The 22,504-nt window shown below is 37.4% G+C and overlaps 1 protein-coding gene across 3 annotated transcripts in view; it reads right to left on the reverse strand.

The window, feature by feature from the left end:
- LOC111142048 (exportin for tRNA) overlaps positions 1-22,504 on the reverse strand; it is a 47,851-nt gene that overhangs the window by 9,608 nt on the left and 15,739 nt on the right. For 2 of the 3 annotated variants that reach the window (XM_022494979.1, XM_022494980.1), the window contains 16 exons: positions 18,715-18,899; positions 18,447-18,615; positions 16,809-17,045; positions 15,017-15,055; positions 14,823-14,885; positions 13,726-13,850; positions 12,897-13,041; positions 12,628-12,747; positions 12,180-12,274; positions 11,535-11,604; positions 9,355-9,593; positions 7,524-7,809; positions 6,228-6,417; positions 1,701-1,817; positions 1,403-1,518; positions 702-749 (listed from right to left, as the gene is read on the reverse strand). In XM_022494979.1, the coding sequence (XP_022350687.1) occupies positions 702-749; positions 1,403-1,518; positions 1,701-1,817; positions 6,228-6,417; positions 7,524-7,809; positions 9,355-9,593; positions 11,535-11,604; positions 12,180-12,274; positions 12,628-12,747; positions 12,897-13,041; positions 13,726-13,850; positions 14,823-14,885; positions 15,017-15,055; positions 16,809-17,045; positions 18,447-18,615; positions 18,715-18,899 (2,244 nt within the window). Of the gene's footprint in view, positions 1-701; positions 750-1,402; positions 1,519-1,700; positions 1,818-6,227; positions 6,418-7,523; positions 7,810-9,354; positions 9,594-11,534; positions 11,605-12,179; positions 12,275-12,627; positions 12,748-12,896; positions 13,042-13,725; positions 13,851-14,822; positions 14,886-15,016; positions 15,056-16,808; positions 17,046-18,446; positions 18,616-18,714; positions 18,900-21,528; positions 21,766-22,504 lie in introns of those variants that run through there. The other variant, XM_022494981.1, reaches the window with a different exon arrangement.

Here is a 22,504-nt window from a genome sequence, read left to right on the forward strand (position 1 = left end):
TTTTTGAGGGGTAGGAAGAAGCTGCTCTGTGGGAATGCCAGTCCTTTGTTGGCATCCTGGCTTTGAGAAGGTTGGAGACAGGAATTATTCTTTTTAAAAGTATCTGATTTTTATTTAAAAAAAAAAATTTTTTTTTTAAAGTAGCCTCCATGCCCAACAGGAGGCTCAAACTCACAATCCTGAAATCAGGAGCTGCATGCTCCACTGAGTGAGCCAGCCGGGCACCTCAGTACCTGATTTTTAAATGTTCACAATCAATTCATGTTACTAAAATATACTGTACCAAGTAAATAAGTCACCAACTGGATTTAGCCCAGAATCACTTAAAATTTTACAAACAATTAGATTGACAAGGAGAACAAAACATTCTGAAGTAGTGAAGAACTCTAACCATTTATAATACTTAAGAATTTGGAGAAATCTGGCAAAAAGTCAACTAAGTCATGAAACGTGGATCTTTTTACAATTTTTCACATTATTTGTCAAACCAAAACAAACATACATTTTAAACTTCTTGTTATCTGAAACATAAAGGATAGTAACAGATACTGTTACTTTCATTCAACCTCTTCCTCACCTTCAAAAAAGAACTAAATCAACTTTTACAAAAGATAGAGTAACAAGACAAGTCAAACACAGTTAAAACCATAACAAATCTCCATGTATGATGAAAACAAAGGGGCACACAACGCAGGGCTTACCCGTTTGAGATGAATTGTTTTCAATGTCACTGCACACTCAGATAAAGCCTATGAAAAACAAGTGTGAGTATTTTAATACACTTCATTTTTGGTTACTGATCCCACTTGTCTCTTTATTTCCCTGGCCACTGCTCATTAACAATTATTCCCAAACAAGGGACAGAGGAAGGAAAGTGACAGGCATATGGAATAAGTGGGTTGGATAGAAAAAGGAAAAAAATTTAAAAATGCTGTCTTAATGCACAGCGTATCAAATCATAAAATCTAGGTTTCTGCCTGACATCAGTATTCTGAAAATGAGATCTAGGGAAACTACTGTCCAAGCAAAAGAAAGTTACTCTTAATGGTCAGGAAAAAACCACTGTGCACAAGGTTTAGAATGAAAGTAGTAGAAAACTAGTAACTCAATCAAGTTTTAGTAAGTGCTTACATCACGTACACTTTCAAGGTTCTATAAAAAGAGGAGATGGAGGCTGTTAAAGTTGAAAGAGCTGGATTTTACATATGAAACTTTAGTATCAGGATTCAGTAAGAATATACAAAAGGCTGAGAAAATATCAACCTTTGAAAAATGAATCCTAATTTGAAATTAGTTAAAAATAATGGCAATGAGACTAATATAGTCAGCCTGGCATTAAAGAAATTGTGAGTTAGAATACACAAGATGTACACAAGGTAAACAAAGATTCCTAGGTGCTTACCAACACTGTTTGTGCATCTGCCAGGTCAAAGGTTTGTTTTAAAGGTGCTAGGAAACATGCGGGGACAATGTGCTTATAAACAAAATCAGCAAATCCCACTGGTCCATCTTTACCTCCTGTCAAGAGAATTCAAATTTTCATCTTGTATAAAAAGAAAGTCAATTAGTTATCCCTGGGGACAGTTAACTCCCAGCTCCTGTCTATGTTAGAGCCAGGGTTCCATTTCATCTCTAAGGGTCTTAAGAAACAGGTTGTGGAATGAAGTTTTTTGTTTTTTTATTTTTTTAAATCCTCTTACCCCAGAGTTCTACCAACTTGGAGAGGATGATAAAACAGGTTTTCTGTGCAATTGGATCTGGATATTCAACTGCTCCTTGGATAACAGTCACCAGCACTCGTTCTACATTCTCTGCACCTGAAATAAAAATTTTAGTTTAATCTTAAAATTTATTTGAGAGAGAGAGCACGAGTGAGGTTAGAGGAAGAATCTTCCAGTAGACTCCCCACTTAGCAGGAAACCTGACATGGGGATCCATCCCACAACCCTGACATCATGACCTGAGCTGAAACCAAGAGTCCGACACTTAACGGACTGAGATACCCAGGCGCCCTAAGCTTAATTTTATTTTTTATTTATTTATTTTTAAAGATTTTATTTATTTATTTGACAGACAGAGAACACAAGTAGGCAGAGAGGCAGGCAGAGAGAGAGAGAGAGAAGCAGGCTCTGCACTGAGCAGAGAGCCCGATGTGGGGCTCGATCCCAGGACCCTGGGATCATGACCGGAGCTGAAGGCAGAGGCTTCAACCCACTGAGCCACCCAGGCGCCCCCCTAAGCTTAATTTTAAAAAGAACCTAGAAAGGCAACCTGAAGCACTCTGTTGTAAAATATTTTATTTATTTATTTGAGAGAGAGAGAGAGAGAAATGGAGCAGGGGCAGGGCAGAGGCAGAAGCAGACTCCTTTCTGAGCAGGGAGCCCAAAAGGGGGCTCAACCCCGGGACTCTAGGATCATAGAAGCTTAACTGACTGAGCCACCTAGGCAGTCCTCGTTGTTTCTTTTCATTTTTATTTTTGGGTAATTTAATTAGCTTTTATTTTTATTTTTAAATTTTTAAATTTTTTTTAAATTTACATTTTAGGTGGTTAACACAGTGCAATACTGGTTTCTGGAGTAGAATACAGTGATTTGTCAACACACATACATACATACAACACTGAGCGCTCATAATACCTTCCTTAATACCCATCTCCCATGTAACCCATCCCCCACCCACCTCCCTCCATCAACCTTGTTTGTAATCTATAGTTGAGTCTTTTATAGCTTGTTTTGCTCTCTCCTTTCTTTTCCCCATTCCCATATGTTCATATTTTCTTTCTTAAATTCCACAAGAGTAAGATCATACAGTATTTGTCTTTTTCTGACTCACTTCACTTGGCATAACACACTCTAGCTCTCTCCCACCCATGTCACTGCAAAGAGCAAGATTTCATTTTTTTGATAGCTAATATTCCATTGTATTTATCTGCCACATCTTTATCCCTTCATCAATCCATGGACATTTGGGCTCTTTCCATAGTTTGGCTACTGTTAATGATGATGCTATAAACATCCAGGTGCACGTATCCCTTCAAATCTGTATTTCTGTATCCTCTGGGTAAGTACCTAATAGTGCAATTGTTGGGTCATAGGGTAGTTCTATTTATAACTTGTTGAGGAACTTCCATACTCTTCTCCAGAATGGCTGCACGTTAACATTCCCACTAATAGTGCAAGAGTGTTTCCTTTTCTCCACATCCTTGCCAACATCTGTTGTTTCTTGGGTTAATTTTAGCCATCCTGACAGGTGTGAGATGGTATCTCATCTGGTTTTGATTTGCATTTCCCTGATGATGAAAGATGTTGGGCAGCTTTTCATGTGTCTGTTAGCCATCTTGATGTCATTTTTAGAACAGTGTCTCTTCATGCCTTCTGCCCACTTTTTTTTTTTTTTTAAAGGTTATTTATTTATTTGACAGAGAGAGATATCGCAAGTAGGCAGAGAGGCAGGCAGAGAGGAGGGGAAGCAGGCTCCCTGCTGAGCAGAGAGCCCAATACGGGGCTCGATCCCAGGACCCTGGGACCATGACCTGAGCTGAAGGCAGAGGCTTTAACCCACTGAGCCACCCAGGTGTCCCTTCTGCCCACTTCTTAACTGGGTTATTTGTTCTGGGTGTTGAGCTTGATAAGTTCTTTATATAGATTTTGAATACTATCCCTTTATCCAATAAAACATTTGCTAGTATCTTCTCCTATTCTGTCAGTTGTCTTTTGGTTTTGTCGACTATTTCCTTTTGCTGTGCAGAAGCTTTTTATCTTGATGAAGATCCTTTTGTTTCCTTGCCTGTGATGATATGTCTCGTAAGGAGTGGCTATGGCTGAAGTTAAAGAGGTTTCTGCCTTTGTTCTCCTCTAGGATTTTGATGGTTTCCCATCTCCTATTTGGGTCTTTTATCCATTTTGAATTTATTTTTGTGTATGATGTAGGAAAGTGGTCCAGTTTCCTTCTTCTGCATGTGGCTGTCTGGTTTTCCCAACGCCGTTTGTTGGAGAGACTGTCTTTTTTCCATTGGATATTCTTTCCTGCTTTGTCAAAGATCAGTTGACCATAGAGTTATGGGTTCATTTCTGGGGTTTCTATTCTGTTCCATTGATCTAGGTGTCTGTTTTCATGCCAGTACTATACTATCTTGATGACTGCAGTTTTGTAATATAGCTTAAAATCTGGAATCCTGATATCTCCATCCAGGTTCTTCTTTTTCAGAATTGCTTTGGCTATTCAAGGTCTTTTGTGGTTCCATACAAATTTTAGGATTGTTTTTTCTAACTCTGTTGAAAATACTGGTGGTATTTTGATGGAGATTGCATTAAATGTGTAGATTGCTTTGAGCAATATAGACATTTTAACCGTGTTTGTCTTCCAATTCATGAGCATGGAATGCTTTTCCATTTCTTTGTGTCCTCTTCAATTTCCTTCATAAGTGTTTTATAGTTTTCAAAGTATAGATCTTTTACTTCTTTAGTTAGATTTATTCCTAGGTATCCTATTGTTTTTGATGCAATTGCAAATGGGATCAATTCCTTGATTTCTTTTTCTGCTGCTCTGTATTGGTGTATAGAAATGCAACAGATTTCTACACATTGGTTTTATATCCTGTGACTTCGCTGAATTCCTGTATAAATTCCAGTAATTATTTGGTGGAGTCTTTTGGGTTTTCTACACAGAGTATCATGTTGTCTGCAAATAGTGTAAATTTGACTTCTTCCTTGCCAATCTGCATGCCTTTTATTTTTTTTGGTCATATGATTGCTGAGGCTAAGACTTCCAGGACTATGTTAAATGTGGTGAGAGTGGATATCCCTGTCTTGTTCCTGACCATGGAGGAAAGGCTCTGTTTTTCACCACCAAGGATGATATTAGCTGTGGATCTTTCATATATGGCCTTGTGATGTTGAGGTATGTTATCTTTATCCCTACTTTGTTGAAGGTTTTGTTTTTAAACATTTTATTTATTCAGGGCACCTGGGTGGCTCAGTTGGTTAAGTGACTGACTTTGGCTTGGGTCATGATTCTGGAGTCCCAGGATCAGGTCCCGCAATGGGCTCCCAGCTCCACGTGGAGTCTGCTTCTCCCTCTGCCCTTCTCCCCCTCTCATGCTGTCTCCCACTGTCTCTCAAAATAAAATAAATAAAAATCCTTAAAAAGAAAAAGATTTTACTTATTTATTTGAGAGAGTACAAGCAGGGGAAGAGACAGAGGGAGAAGCAGATTCCTGCTGAGCTGGGAGCCTGACATGGGGCTTGATCCCAGGACCCGCAGATCATGACCCAAGCTGAAGGCTCAGATGCCCAACCATCTGAGCCAGCCAGGTGCCCCTTGCTGAGGATTTTTATTAGGAAAAGATGCTGTATTTTGTCAAATGCTTTCTCTGCATCTATTGACAGGATCATATAGTTCCTATCCTTTCTTTTATTAATATCATGTATCACACTGATTGACTTACAAATACTGAAACACCCCTGCAGCCTAGGAAGAAATCCTACTTGATCGTGGTGAATAATTCTTTAAATATATTGTTGGATTCAATTTACTAGTATTTTATTGAGAACTTCTGCATCCATGTTCATCAGGGATACTGGCACTATAATTCTCCTTTTCAGTGGGGTCTTTAGTTTTGGAATCAAGCTAATGCTGGGTTTGCAGAAGTTCTCACTTCATATAGTGTAACAAGACAAAGCCATTTACAGAATTGGTAAGATCCCTCAATTTTTACTAATCTGGATCTTAAATTTTAACCATAAAACACTGAAAAGTAACTAGTCCCTTGTTATATTGCCCTCTGGATTTCTTACATAGCAAAATTCTCTATGTTGCTCAATACAGTCCCATTTATTTTTCAATTAGCAACAACTGCACCTCGTATAAACCTCATTGGCTACAATACTGCCCCTGCACAGAGCTAGTCCCATTTACTTTTAATTTCAAAATGGCAAACTGGCCAGTAAGATTCAACGGTCAGGTCAATGCTCACAAGCCGCCACCATGCTATTTATACCACCAAGGAATCAATTAAAGAATACTGCCCTAGGAAAAAGGGAACTGAATACAAATTATTTTTAAGGTCCTCTACATGAAATTGATTCCCACCTTGATAACAATGAACTGTCACCCCAGGGTAAAACACATAACCACTTTAAAAGTTTGGTTTTTACTTCAACTAGCTCTTGCCCATACTGATATACAACAGCAACAAGGCCTCAAGCAGATAATCTCAGCGTCCCACCTTGATTTGCTATGACTTCGCTCATTCCACTGCCTGTGACTGTTTGCAGGAAAGCAAAGTAACTCCTTCGCAACATTTGCTTCTCTAAAGCAGCAGATTGGTCATTTTCTTCTGCTGGTCGGAGCAATACCTCAAAAATTGCATGAAGTAGAGGCATGAACATTTGCTGTAAAAATGGAGATACCTGTATCTGAAGATAAAAAACAAAAATTACTATTTCAGAAATGTGAAAAATATTAATACAAAACTTAGAAAAATACATTTAACAAAAAGCCTTTATGCAGAGTTTCTATTTAGGATATGTATTTACATAATTCTATTGGCAAATATCAGTTCTAGGACAAAAATCTGTGTTAAGCATATACATTATTTAAATCTTCAAAACTGTTAGTCCAACTCATTTCCTACAGTTAAAGAATCAGGTTAAAATAATAAGGATTCAGGGGCGCCTGGGTGGCTCAGTCATTAAGCGTCTGCCTTTGGCTCAGGTCCTGACCCTCGGGTCCTGGGATCGAGCACCTCATGAGATTCCCTGCTCAGCAGGAAGCCTGCTTCTCCCTCTCCCCACCTTGTGTTTGCTTTCTCGCTCTCTGTAAAATAAATAAAATCTCAAAAAAAAAAAACCCCAAAAATAGGGATTCAGATATATTTCACAACTGAATATTGCCATAATTATCAAGAAATGAATTCTATTGCTAAATTACATGCAGAATTTATAAGACTGGGCTCTCAAGGCTTTATGTGCCTGATGCAAATTGCTTAACTTCTGTGTCTCAGTTTCTTTGTCTATAAAATACAATGGTTCTCTCTAGGGCTAATTAGGAGGATCAAATAAATTAATGTACCAAAAAAAGGCTTAGAACAGATTTTGAACAGAAAGCACTACATGTTAGCCATTTTTATTTGCCAGCTTATACTTGGTTTACATTTCCTTGTACAATAAAACTGACTTTAGCACAATGAATTAACTTCAAACTTCTGCTTGGGCACCCAAGGTGCAAGTTTTTATTTACCTCTAGACATTTTAGTACTCAATGGCATTTTCATTTGCTTTTCTAAAATAGCAGACTGCTTCTTCTGCACAGAGCAGATAAGGTTTGTTTTTATTAAAACATCCATTAAGCATGGCCTATGTGTCAGGTAGTGTGTGAGTCACTGGAGATGACAACAATATTTATGGTCTATGCCCTCAAGTGACTTCTATTAAAAAACAAAACAAAACAAAATGTATCTAAAGGTCAATATATCTAATTTGTAAGTCAGGAGATTCTCTGAGCTCTAAAAGGTCAGTGGTACCTTAAATTTGGCTGTAATCTGGTTGATAAGAGGAATGAACTCCTGGAGGTCTTTTGCTTCACAATCTTTGAGCATATGTTCTGAGGCAGACGGGATGAATGGGAGAACTTCTTCCTCTAGGCAAATAATCATGCGATGAAGGAAAGTACGAACTCCACTTCTGAGAATATCCTTTTGCAAGGGACAACTGAGAGCTGGCAAGAATGTCTGTAAACAGTCCAGATAAACTTCGGAACAGCCACACTGTTTCACAGTCTGCTTGTTGCTGAAAGCTTTGCTGGTTCGGCTACACAAGCAAAATCAGGCAACTAGTTTTAACTTTTTGCTTTAATAAAAGTTTTATGGAGTAATGAAAAATAATGCACAGCTAATTACACATTTGACAAAACTAAGAAGCCAATTGTTTACATTCTATGTCACAACTACTTCCATCTTTAACTAATATGGCTATTTGTACTATTACTGCTTCCAGGTGCCATTCCAGAAAGGGTTCAAATTAAATGAATGAGGAGTAATTGATATAAGCCTTCTAATGAGAACCCACCTAAATGTTTTACTAAAATCCTACTGATAAAGTACGTAGAAAAAAGGAAAAAAAAAATCCACTGCTATGACTAGGCTGTACTAGACAATCTACAAACTCCTGATTTAAATTTAGTAAACAATCTGGGACGCCTGGGTGGCTCAGTTGGTTAAGCAGCTGCCTTCGGCTCAGGTCATGATCCCAGCGTCCTGGGATCGAGTCCCACATCGGGCTCCTTGCTTGGCGGGGAGCCTGCTTCTCCCTCTGCCTGCCATTCTGTCTGCCTGTGCTTGCTCTCTCTCCCTCTCTCTCTGACAAATAAAAAATTAATTTAAATTTAGTAAACAATCTTTAGAATGAAGTTATTTATAAAACCTAACATTAGCTTTTGCACTGAAGTACTGTGTAGAACAGTATCTCTGTGCAGCTTCTAAAGAGCAATCACTGCAACTTCCATACTGTTACTGCTCGCCAATGAAATATATGGGCCGTGAGAAGGAAGAGCAGCTTGGGGAGTCTTCAGGACAAAATGAGAGAGCTAAAAAGAAGCATCAACATTATCAGTACCGGGGCACCTGGGTGGCTCAGTGGGTTAAAGCCTCTGCCTTCCGCTCAGGTCATGATCCCAGGGTTCTGGGATCAAGCCCCACATCAGGCTCTCTGCTTGGCAGGGAGCCTGCTTCCCTTCTTCTCTCTCTGCCTGTCTCTCTGCCTGCTTGTGATCTCTGTCAAATAAATAAATAAAAAATCTTAAAAAAAAAAAAAAAAGATTATCAGTACCAAGACTGATCCAAGATGTCCCAGTATGTCACTGTTCTATAAACTTGTTAGCCAGGGACACCTGAGCAGCTCAGTCAGTTAAGCATCTGTCTGCCTTTGGCTCAGGTCATGTTCCCAGAGTCCTGGGATCGAGCCCTACATCGGGGTTCTTGCTCAGCAGACAGCCTGCTTCTCCCTCTGCCTGCCGCTCCCTGCTGCTTGTGCTGACAAATATTCTTTTGAAAAACAAAAACAAAAAACTCTTCAGCTAATTCCCTCAAACACATGAACAGTTTATTCTAAAGAAGTCAGAGGAGTTAATGCTTCAGACAGTTGTCAAACCAGAAATACAGACTGTTATGTGATCTATTCCCTTCTTCAGCTAAATCTTCTAATTCACTGGATTTAGAGAAGAAAGGTTTAGATAATTCTCTCCACAATTTTTTCTTTGAAACATGGGTGTGTATGCCCAATTCTAACAGATCCATGTAAATGGTTCTTTGTGTGTATAGACACTCAATTTACAATTTTAATTATAATCACACTCACCTGGCAAATCCAACAGCATGGTTCAGACAGTCTGCTAGTGATGCCTGTCTTTCTTCATCTTGCACCAGCATCAATTTTTCTAACAGAATTTTAAACTTCTCCATCAATGGGGTCAACAGATTTCTCATTAAGGCTTGTTTCCGTTCAGCTGGATATTCACTATTAACAATCAGCACTCCAGCTGTCTCATAAATAAACAGTTGATCATCACTGCTCAACAAAGACTGGTAACCATTCTCCTAGAAAGAAATTCAGTCCTATTGGTGTTTATCATTGTTCATTCAGTTCCTCTGATTTAATCACAGTAAGTCCCTCTAAAGCATTTAAGTACCATTAGGACTATAACTGCTGTAGCAGTTCAGAAAACAAAGATAAAGGAGCTATATAAAGTAGTTAAAAAATTTATACTTAAAACCCTATTAAGCAGACAACATCCAGTAAACACAATTTGAATGAAGTCTTTTTATATACTAAAAAGAGATTACAGGTATAGTACAAGCCCTTGTTTATATGACTGGTATAAAAAAACATGAAAAACTTCTAATATTGATAAGATAATATGGCTAACAGGAATTTTTTTTAAAGTAGGCTCCATGCCCAGCATGGAGCCCAACACAGGGCTTGAACTCACAACCCTGTGATCAAGATCTGAGCTGACATCAAGAGTCAGATGCTTAAGGGACTGAGCCACCCAGATGCCTGAGGACTTTCTGAATGCCTAAGTCTTATAAGTCAGTGTGAACTGCCACAGAAAATAGGCATTAATCAAATGAAGTACTTTAATATATAGGGTTCTATAATATGCAAAGATAATTTAACCATATAATTCATTAGTAATCTTTCATGCAGTCTAATTCTGTAATCACTATACCCTAAATACTGATATTTACTTAAAAGAATAAAAGTTTCTTTCTTTTTTTTTTTTTTTTAAGATTTTACTTATTTGACAGAAAGAGACACAGTGAGAGAGGGAACAAAAGCAGGGAGAGTGGGAGAGGGAGAAGCCGGCTTCCCGCCGAGCAGGGAGCCCAATGTGGGGCTCGAACCCAGGACCCTGGGATCATGACCTGAGCTGAAAGCAGACGCTTAATGACTGAGCCACGCAGGCACCCCAAATAAAAGTATTTTTATGTTTAACATTTCTCAAGTGGCTGCTCCAATAGAAACTTTTATCAAAATGAAAAAAAAAGTCAATGTCAGTAGACAAAAACATGTAGAAGTTAAAACATAGTTACAAAGTAGCTCAACTTAAATATTTCTTGTGAAATGAATACCAAAATATCGACCAGCATTTAAATTTTACCCAAAGCCTTAAGCTACCCCCCAAAACTCAATCTAATGCATTCACTTAGCAGGCTAATCACTTAGCCTAGCAGTCACTTAGAATGGCTAATATGATCTTATACTAAGTAGTAAATAATTTAGAAATTGAATTTTTCCTTCTCCATAAAATACTTCAACATTTAACAGAGGGCAGACCTTATCTCACTCAGCCAAATTTATCAGTCAGCTCCTTTCCATTTTTATTCTTTCTTTTTTTAAGATTTATTTATTTATTGGCAAGGGGAACAGAGGGAGAGGGAGAGAGAAACTCAAGCAAACTCTGTGCTGAGTGAAAAACCCAACTGGTGGTGGTGGTGGTGGGGCTTGAATCCATAAACCTGAGATCATGACCCAAGCAAAAACTAAGTGTTGGGGGCACCTGGGTGGCTCAGTAGGTTAAGCCTCTGCCTTCAGTTCAGATCATGATCTCAGGGTCATGGGATCGAGCCCTGCATTGGGCTCTCTGCTCAGCGCAGAGCCTGTTTCCCTCCCCTCTCTCTGCCTGCCTCTTTGCCTACCTGTGATCTCTGTCAAATAAATAAATAAAATCTTAAAAAAGAAAAACCAAAAAACACCAAGTGTTGGACGCTTAACTGACTGTGCCACCCAGGCACCCCTCCATTTTTATTAATTCTATTACTATGCTTTGTTTGCTAATATCAACAGAATCTTGGTAAAGAGAACTAATTCCTCAACTCTGATGAGGAAACTAACAGAACTAACACAACCCCTCATCTTTGCCATCACCCCCCATTAAGAAAACTGTTTACAAGGCATTAGCATTAAAGGCTAAAAAGGCAGGTGTGGCATCAATGATACTTGGGGAAAATCTGTAATTTGTAAAGATAGATACTTACAGGTGGAGAAAGCTCTAGTAAATCTTGTATTCTATTCAGAATATCCTCAATGAAAGGATTCATTTGTTTACTGAATAAAGGCAAAAAAGGAAAATCACAATTACATAAACCAGTGTGCTCAAAATACCAAATTTCCTTTTAAAGAGGATAGAACTAAAAAAAAAGTTCAATTCTAAGCTAGTCAGATGTTATCATTAAGACAAGTTAGGATTTTTAAGAATTACAACCTTATAACCTAAGTAAGAACAAGTAGTTTTCATACCAAGAAAATAGTACTAGTAAAAAACACCACAAAACAGAAAGGTCAAAAAATTTATTTCTAAGAAATATGTTCTTTAGGATTTCAAATAAACCAGAGAGTAATCCACAGCAATAAAACTTAGTTAAATAAATAACTAATGTCATTAATGATGACAGGTGTTATATATAAAAGTATGCAAACAAATCATTTCACAGTGATGAACATGGCTAATGAAAAGTAAAAGAAGTCGTAACATTAGGATACCAAGAAAGTAAACCTGACTGAAAAAACAAAACAAAACAAAAAACCAAATCTATCACAGGCTTTTAGAAAATAACATACAGGTCTTATTTAACAATCTTAAAAACAAAAAGTAAACATAACAGCTGATGTTTAGTACTTACTTCAGAGATTTCACAAATCTGGAAAACAGGTAAGCAGTTCTGCTCCGTACTTTTGGACTAGAATGCCGCAGACCCCTATGATCTAAGAAAGCCATCTAAAGAAAGAGAGACACTTTTACTTAAAATTTTTATTGGTATTGTCACAATATATTTTTGTTCACATCAAATTTTACTTCTTAGCTCCTGGAAGACAGGAACCAGGTATATATAACACATAATCCCTGAGGACACCAAGAAGCCCTTGAGGCCTTGTTTTAGATGACTTATTAAGCCAGAAACTGTCCATTTTAAAGAAACAGAGGAAGGGCTGGTATCAGTATATTCAAGAGTTTCTCAGAGCTTTTGGCTCTGGGAAAGGTTATAAAGATAGAATCCTATCTGCTCATCAACTGAAATAAATCGAAAAACAAAAAACCAACCCAGAAATGGAGAATAAATGTATACTTACTAATACACATGGAATGTGTTGAGGTTCAACTGTAAAAAACTTTTCATATCTAACAACAGTTTCGAAGAACTCCAATGTCACAGATGTATGCTGATAGGAACTAACTCCTGATGTTACCAACTGGGCAAGAAAAAGTTAAGAAATCTGTTCTTATTCATTGTAACATCAAAATGCCCCAGTATTAACAGATGCTAAATTAAAGAACTCCCACTAGCTTATAGTGAAAACAGAAAATTATGTTCAAAATAAATTATCTGTAGTATACTTACAGTTCGCATCATATCCTGCAAAGCACTAGCTTTTGAAACATCACCTGAGAAGTGAGCACCATGAGACACTGGAAGAGCTTCTGCCAGCATATACAGCAATCTTATTGCTACTTCAACTTCCATAAAACGTGTCGTCTGCCAATTCCTACCATAAGACAGTATATATGAGAGATCTGAGTATAAACTTTTTCTATAACACTGACAAAAGCCTCTTAAGTCGTAGCAATTATTAATTTTAACAGGCAACAAAATTCACATCACAAAAGTAGAAATAACTGATGTGATCCATTTTTGTTTACATTCCAAAGAGCAGTGTTTCCCCACAAGGAGGATGATAAATGGAGATAACAATGATATGGATGGGGCTAGACTGTATCATGCTAAGGGAAATAAGCCAGTCAGAGAACAACAAATACTCTATGATTTCACTCACATGTGGAATTTAAGAAACGAAACGGATGAACCAAGAGGAAAAGGAGAGACAAACCAAAAAACAGACTCTACAACAGAGAACAGACAGATGGTATCCACAGGGGAGGTGAGTGGAGCGATGAGTCAAATACATGATGGGGATTAAGAGTACACTTGTCATGATGAGCAATAAACAACGTATAGAATTGCTGAATCACTACAATGCACACATAAAACTAATATAACACTATGTTCACTATACTGGAGTAAAAAAAAGATGAAGACAAACGCACTGGTTCAGAGATACAGAAAGATCTTAGTAAGTAACAAAGATTAGTTATGTGAATCACTTATTGTAGACCACATCACAGAGAAAAGGAAGGAGGTAGAATTGTTACAAAAACAGTAACAAACTTACTGCAGCGTAGAACTAAAAACTCTGCGCACAGAAGCCAGCAGTAACTCTGGTGAAACTTGAGCAAGTCTGTCCAACAGTAACTTCAGTTGTTTTCTATACTCTACAAACATGGCTTCATCTTCACCCTAAGATATATTTAAAAATTCTTATTTTAAAACTTAAAAGACCCTAAAATTCATATAAGTGGTTAGTTCTCATATAGTTTTCTGCATTTCTAAATGTAATATGTACTTTTATTTTTTCATTAACATTTATTTACACAGGAAAACTTACTATGGTCAGTAGCCTTTCCTCTCCTGCCCACAAGGAAGTATTTCTGAACATAGCCTTAGATCTCAAAAGCCTAGAGCCAGGAACAGTATAGATAGGCAGGAGGTTAAGAACAAGAATCTAGAGCCAGAATGGGTTTACACTGGGCTTTATGATAACTTCACCACCTTATTCATACTCCTTGTATCTTGTAATACTCTATGAATGAGGATATATATATAAAAACAAGTCTGGTTCTTTGCAAGTGTGTAATACTTTGGTTATCATCACCATTATCTTTTTATTTACAGTCCAAGGTTTTTGAAAGCCTCAGATGGGGAATTAAACACTTAGCATGTTGCAAAACAGTATAAGTGATGCTTGAGTTGATAGAAAGCACCTGATGATGATCCTTATGCTTGAGGCTAAATGCTTCACTGGCAACCCTGGATGAGACTTATAAATGGACCAAGTCCAGAGAGCTGAGTGACTCACTCGCACTTTCCCACAGACACTTAACAATCTGAGGTCCACTGACCAGGCCTCAACTCATCACTCTTATAATTACAAAGTGAAATGTGATCAGCAATGATACTGTCAATACTTTACAAAGTTCAATGCTACAAAGTGTTTTAAAAAGGGACACAATACCAAAAAGGTATTTTTTGAAGGTATTATGAAGGCTTATGAAGCTTCTATTAATTCCACCTAAGGTTGAGGTCAATAATAAACAAATGATTATTAAAATACTTCTTACTTTAAAGCACTCTAAAATAATCAAAATTTAAAATGTTAACTTAAGTAAATAATGACTTAAAAATGATTTCTCCCTAATGTAAAATCCTTACCTCATTTTCAAAGTTATATTCTTCATCATAAGTCAGTTTTTTCATAACGGCCAACATGATTGCCTAAAATTAAGAATAAAATGTCTTTTGTCAGTTTCCTTTTATCAGATATATTTTGAAATTAAGCTGCATTTCAAGTCAGACTGCAGATACAGATTCTGGTATCAGTTTATAAGCAAAAAGAAGTCAATTACCTCTACGTTAGCTTTTTGCTGATCCGAGAGCACTGGAAGCTGTTAAAAAGTAAGCAATAAGTTTATAAGATTTCCTAAAGTCATACTTGCTTATCAAAATACTTTTAAGATTTTATTTATTTGAGAGGGAGCACAAGCAGGGTGGGGAGTGGGAGATGGGAGAGTGAGATGCAGACTCCCTGCTGAGCAGGGCTCAATCCCAAGACCCAAGGATCATGACCTGATCATGACACGTAGCCTCTTAATTACGTGATCCACCCAAGCACCCCTCAAAATATTTTTCTAATCAATGAAGATCTTTTAAAACATGCACACTTCTTTGGAGGGAGGTTTGGTAATACCTTTCTATATTTCAAATGCACCTAACATAAGATCTAGCAATTCCATTTCTACTAAATAACTTGACATGTACATAAATTTTAACTTTAAGCATATTTATAATATATTCACCAAAGAAATTTATAGGACAGTAAAGTATGGTCTTGTTTTCAAGCAAGGCAAAAAAAAAAGCTAGAGGTCCATTAAGAGACACACAGTGGTATTACAGGAGTCATTTTAACTTTTTTCATATTTTCATGTCTTTCCCATTACCTTAAATTTCTTAAGGTATGTAGGCAGATGTGTGTTTCATTTATAACAATAATACGGAAGCTAGTATTTTAAGCTTGACTTGATTTAGTTAATCAAATGTAAGTAAAATAGGAATGGTTTTCTCATCTAATGACATAATGGGAAATTACTAATTTTTAAAAGGCTATCGGTCATAATAAGGAGACTATTAACCGTCTACATTTTAAATTCTTAGTGGAAGCAATTCTCTAAGAGAAAATTTTTAATTGAAAAAAATTGCTTGTAAGAAATGCTCTATATGTAATTAAGATAATGAACAATGTTTAACAAGATTTCTACTATATTTAAAACAGAGGGGTGCGTGGGTGGCTTAGTCAGTTAAGTGTCTCTCTTTTTTTTTAAAGATTTTATTTATTTGGGGCGCCTGGGTGGCTCAGTGGGTTGAGCCGCTGCCTTCGGCTCGGGTCGTGATCTTAGAGTCCTGGGATTGAGCCCCACATCGAGCTCTCTGCTCGGCAGGGAGCCTGTTTCCTCCTCTCTCTCTGCCTGCCTCTCTGCCTGCTTGTGATCTCTCTGTCAAATAAATAAATAAAAATCTTTAAAAAAAAAAAAAAAATTTATTTATTTATTTATTTGACAGACAGAGATCACAAGTAAGGCAGAGAGGCAGGCAGAGAGAGAGGAGGAAACAGGCTCCCTGCTGAGCAGAGAGCCCAGCATGGGGCTCGATCCCAGGACCCTGGGATCATGATCTGAGCCGAAGGCAGAGGCTTAACCCACTGAGCCACCCAGGCGCCCCAAGTGTCTGACTCTTGATGTCAGCTCAGGTCTTGATCTCTGGTTCATGAGTTTAAGGCCTGCCCTGGGCTCCATGCTAGGTGTGAGGCCTACTTAATAAAAAAAGAAAAAGAAAAGGAAAAAAAAATAATAAAAATATATTCGAAATGAAAAAATAACCTAAACCTGTAGCTTTTAATTAGTTACCAATTTTTAATTGGTTAAAGTCTAGTGAATTTTAGAACCTGGCTATTCCCATTTTCTGGCTAAGAAGCTGAGTTGGGGGGGCGGGGGAGAGACGAAAGTACATTACTATTTAACAGTAAATATCATTAGCTAGTAGAATTATGGGTATTTTCTTCTTCTCATTTTTCCTGTATTTTCCAATTCTCTATGGCTTGCTTATATTATCTACTGGGCAAAAAAGAGTAAAACAAGGACTCACCTGTTTCAAAATATGAAGATAATCGTAACAGAATCCAATAATGTTAGAAGAGATGTCATCATCCTCATGAATTAGTAGCTGCAGCATCAGCGCCACTTTTGTTTCAATAGCTTGTAGTGCCTCTTGAGCATTCTTGATATCCCCATTCTTAATTAATTTAGTCCAACTAACTATCAATGACTGTCCCATTCCATTTACCAGCTTAGAAAATCTGGCTAGAAAGTCAACATCTTCTTCCTATTAAGCAATCAAGAGAGACCTCAATTTAAAACCACCCACATAAGCAACAAACAAACAAAAAACACCCACATAAAAGTAAGAAGAAAAACTCTGAACTTTAGTATGAATCAAGTGCAAATTGTAAGATTCAATTTTAAGCTAACATTAGACATTTAACCATTCTACCATCTGAACTGAAAAACTTTTAGAATTTGAATTCTACTATTATTAACCACTTGTACTCTTTCAAGCAACTCTTTTTAATGGTTATAGACCTATAGATATTGCCAATTTTATAAAAGCTTAAAAAAAAAAGAGAACCGTGGTTTCAAAACCTTTCTTCTAAACTGTTCAAGTTAGGGGCACCTGGGTGGCTCAGTGGGTTAAAGCCTCTGCCTTCGACTCAGGTCATGATCCCAGAGTCCTGGGATTGAGCCCCGCTGTGGGCTCTCTGCTCATCGGGGAGCCGGCTTCCTCCTCTCTCTCTGCCTGCCTCTCTGCCTACTTGTAATCTCCGTCTGTCAAATGAATAAATAAAATCTTTAAAAAAAAAACCAAAACAAAAAAAACTGTTCAAGTTAGTAAACATGCTGTATAAGTTATGTCATATTACAGTATGTGTAACAATTTATAACAATTTGAGCCTTAACTATGCTGCAAAGTGACAGAACTGCTATTATAACTACCTAAGGTCACACCAGTGTGTCAGAACTCAAACTTCAGATTGTTTTCATTAATTATCCTTCTGATGTTCTCATATAGAAAGAGATGTTACCTTCATCATCTTAGGTCTTTTACCACAGACTAAAGAAAACAATTATTAACAATGTAAGAAAACGTTACTATTCTTCTGTCAGCGAGAATAACACTAAATCTGACATAACAACAAAACAGATTTCTTACTAATTTTTTTTATCATTGTCACAGTAAAATAGAAATCTTCAAATTCTGTTTCTAATTACTTACCACACTCAGAGCCTTCATTCTGTTGGGGCTAAATTCCAACGGCTCAAATGAGTAACAATTCAAAAGTATAGTGAAAATGTAGTATTTATAACTAAGTCTAGTTTTGGTCAAAATATATTGGCATATATATACTATAGTTCTTTGCTACGTAAAGTATAGACCAGTAGTATCAGAATCAACTTGAAGTTTGTTAGAAATCCACAATTGCAGGTACCATCCCAGATTTCAAGTTTAATAACTGGTATAATCTACCATGGGGGCCAATGCTACAGATAACATTATGGCTTTCTGGATACAATGTTTCCTTATAGTCACGGAGAATTTATAAAACTAAAAAAAAAAAAAAGAAAAGAAAAGAAAAGAAAAGAAAAAGAAAAAGAAAGCATGTTTAAATTAGTACCTTTTCTACTTTGTTGTATCAATTCTCCAAACTTCATACATAAATTTACTGACCTGGTCAATGCTGAAAAATCCAGCAGATTGTAATACTTGACACAAAGATTCTACTAGTTTCATTTTATCAACAGGATCCATTCCTTTATTTACAATTTCAAATAAACAGTCACATGCTTCTTCCCGTAGAACTTCTATTGACATATGACCTAGCAGCATATTTATAAACCTGGAAATAGGAGGAAAAAATTGTTAACAATGTTTTCAAATTCATGAGTTTTACATACTGTATTCTGTAGGTCTATCTTTAAAGTATAGGAATACTTACCTATCATTGGCTATAAGGGATAAGTCTATCCAAGAGACATAAGCCCCAACTACTTCAAGGCACTGACATGTCACTTCTGAATTAGTATACTGATAATTTTGTAAAATTTGGTACCATGATTCCACCAAGTTTGGAATGCACTGTTCCCTCATGGTATCTTTTATTAGAGTATTCCTACGAGCCTCCTAAAAAACAAAACAAAACATCTTATGTGCAAAGTAGATTATCACACAAACTAATTTTTGACATCTGAATACTTGTGCATAGTAGTATCTCACAATTAAACTTCTAGACTTGTTAACACATTCCCTGCCACTATTTCCTACTTATCAACTCTAAAATCATATCCTGTGATTCTTTTAATTTCCTTTTTCCGTTGTATTCCTTAGAGCCAGATTTAAGTCCTTATTAAACACACTACGAATAAGCATTACTTAGAAATCTAAAGCATATGATAAAAGGTACTTCTCAATACAATGCAAACATATTTAAACTACTTAAGAGAATGGAAATTTGTTTTTAATTAAAAGAACTTTTTTTTAGTATAGTTGACACAAGATGGTACATGAGTTTCAAGTGTACAACATAGTGACTCAATATCTCCATAAATTCTGCAAGAATGGCAATAATTTATTTTATTTTTATTTTTAAATATTTTTATTTATTTGACAAAGTGAGAGAGAGTAGAAGTAGGCAGAGCAGCAGCCAGAGGGAGAGGGAGAAGCAGGCTTCCCGCTGAGCAGAGAGCCTGATGTGGGGCTTGATTCCAGGACCCAGAATCATGACCCAAGCCGAAGGCAAAGGCTTAACCCACTGAGCCACCCAGGCACCCCTATTTTTTTTTATTTTTAAAAAAGATTTTAAGTAATCGCTATAACCAACAAGGGCCTCAAACTCACAACTCCGAGATCAAGAGTCACATGTTCCACCAACTGAGCCAGCTAGGTGCCCCAAGAATGGTAGTTTTTTTTTGTTTGTTTGTTTTGTTTTTTTTGTTTTTGAGAGAAGGATAGAGAGCGATGGGTGAGGGCGAGAGGGAAAAGTGAGAGGGAGAGAAAGAAAATCTTTTTTTTTTAAATAAAAAGATTTTATTTGATCTGTTCCATTTCCGACCTGGGCCGGTTCACCCCTCTTTAGGCAACTTGGTGGTCCCCCACTCCTGGGATGTCACCGTATTGATGCTGAACTTAGTGTGGACACCTGATCGGCATAGTGCATTACAGCCCAGAACTCCTGGGCTCAAGCGATCCTCCTGTCTCAGCCTCTCGAGTAGCTGGGACTATAGGCGCATGCCACCGTGCACAGCAGGTTTTGAGAGAGAAAAGAGAGAGCACATGCAAGCAGGGGAGGAGCAAAGGAAGAAACAGATTTCCCCCTGAACAGGGAGCCTGAGACAGGGCTTGATCCCAGGACTCTGGGATCATGACCTGAGCTAACGGCAGATGCCTAACCGACTGAGCCACGTAAGCACCCTGAGACTCTTAAGCAGGCTCCACATCCAGAGTGAAGTCCAACCCAGGGCTCAATCTCATGACCCTGAGATTATGACTTGAGCCGAAATCAATAGTTTGACGCTGAACCACCCAGGCACCCCAGGAATGGCAATAATTTAAATGTATGATAATAACCTTTAAAGTTATATGACATAGGGGCGCCTGGGTGGCTCAGTGGGTTAAAGCCTCTGCCCTCAACTCAGGTCATGATCCCAGGGTCCTGGAATCGAGCCCCATATTGGGCTCTCTGCTCAGTGGGGAGCCTGCTTCCTCCTCTCTCTCTGCCTGCCTCTCTGCCCACTTGTCATTTCTGTCTGTCAAATAAATAAAATCTTAAAAAAAAAAGTTATATGACATATAATGACCTTAAATTATTATACACATTTGAATCAAGCAATTTCCTTTTTTTCTTTCTGATCTTTTCTTTTTTGAATCAAGCAACTTCTACTGTGTTAACATTAAAGAAAAAGTTATATGGGATAATAAATAGAGAAAGACTACGGTGATGGGCTTTATTACTAAGAATACAGAAGAAACTAGCAGATTCATTAGCAATGATTCCTCCTCATTCAGTAACTATATAGCAGTAGTAAATACAGACTACATTTCTCTAGAAATTCATAAAACAGAACCAATTTGTGTATTTTATTGGAGAAAGTGCTTGCATAGTTAAGAAAATCTAAAGTAATACTCTAATTTCAACACACACTTGGGGAAAAAAAAGCCCAGTTCAAGCTCCTTTGTAAAACAAACTTCAAAATGCTGGGTGAATTTAGAGGTGCCTGGCTGGCTCAGTTGGTAGAACATGTGACTCTTGATCTCAGGGTTATGAGTTCAAGTCTCACTTAAAAACAAACAAACCCCCCCAAACTAGAGAAAATTCAGAAATTTTTTAAGATTTCATCTATTTGACAGAGAGAGAAAACAAGCAGGCAGAGCCAAAGGCAGAGGGAGAGGGAGAAGGAGGCTCCCCGCTGAGCAGAATGCTTGATGCGGGGTTCAATCCCAGACCCCAGAATCATGACCTGAGCTGAAGGCAGACGACCGACTGAGCTGCTCAGGTACCCCTGAATTTAGAATTATTAAAAAAAGTTGAGGGAGGCTTAATTGGAAGAGCATGAGACTCCTGATCTCATCAGAGTTATGAGTTTGAGCCTCACGCTCGGTAGAAGATTACTAAAAAAATAAATATGCTTAAAAAAAAAAAAGGCAGAAAGAACAGAAAATTTGTTTCCAAAGAAAAACTTCCTGCTCTTTTTATTATGTGCCCATCATCTCCTACAAAATCCACATTAAGAACAATTAATGGGAAGTTACTTGCCTCTGATGTATGCACCACATCACGATCCACCAACTCTGAATCAATAGCCATGAGGATTCGGAGGTACAGATCTACTCCCCTTGGATTTAGGTCCACTACTGAGAGAATGTCAAAAAAAAATTTGGGCCATCTAGTGAGATATTCTGTAACAAAAAGTAAGGCGAAGACTTGGGCCGCTTTATTTCGTATAAAGGTCTTCTCTGGTTGGGGATTCAGCATCTGACAAAGAGAAATAGTCCATGAAATTAAATGTAAGCTGTAAAGTCTCAAAACAAAGTTTTCCTATTTATCATCAACAGGCAAAAACTCACCAAGCCTCAATACGGTCTAGATTAGCTATGCAACAAATATGCTGGAAAATTACCAAAGTAATTTAAGTGATTACCGAGATGGAAAATAAACAAAGGTGCTATGTTTACTTATTATTCTCATACTTTTATTTATTTTTTTTGAAGATTTTATTATTTATTTGTCAGAGAGAGAGGGAGAGAAAGTGAGCACAGGCAGACAGAAAGGCAGGCAGAGGCAGAGGGAGAAGCAGGCTCCCCGCCGAGCAAGGAGCCCGATGTGGGACTCGATCCCAGGATGCTAGGATCATGACCTGAGCCGAAGGCAGCTGCTTAACCAACTGAGCCACCCAGGCGTCCCTATTCTCATACTTTTAAAGAAAAGTTTCATGTGCAGAATTTTACTAGTTTTTGGTTCTACTAGTTAAATTGTTTTTCTTCTGTTTGCTCTTTAAGAAAAATAGAAATTCTAGCTACCTAACTGCTTCATATGTTAAGATTAAAATTAACAAAAAAGAACGTAATGTGAATAAAGAACTCTAATGGCTCTCTTGTAAAGGACTCTTTGTGAAGAAGCTGTCTAGGAGGGCTCACCTTTAGGAGTGAGCAAAAAATCTGTTTTTGTCAAGTAGTTAAAAACAAAACAAAATAAAACCAAAAACAACAACAAAAACCTACCTTAAAACCAA

This window comes from Enhydra lutris, unplaced genomic scaffold, assembly GCF_002288905.1.
Source record: "Enhydra lutris kenyoni isolate GAN:26980312 unplaced genomic scaffold, ASM228890v2 scaffoldscaffold7, whole genome shotgun sequence".
NCBI classification, from domain to species: domain Eukaryota; kingdom Metazoa; phylum Chordata; class Mammalia; order Carnivora; family Mustelidae; genus Enhydra; species Enhydra lutris.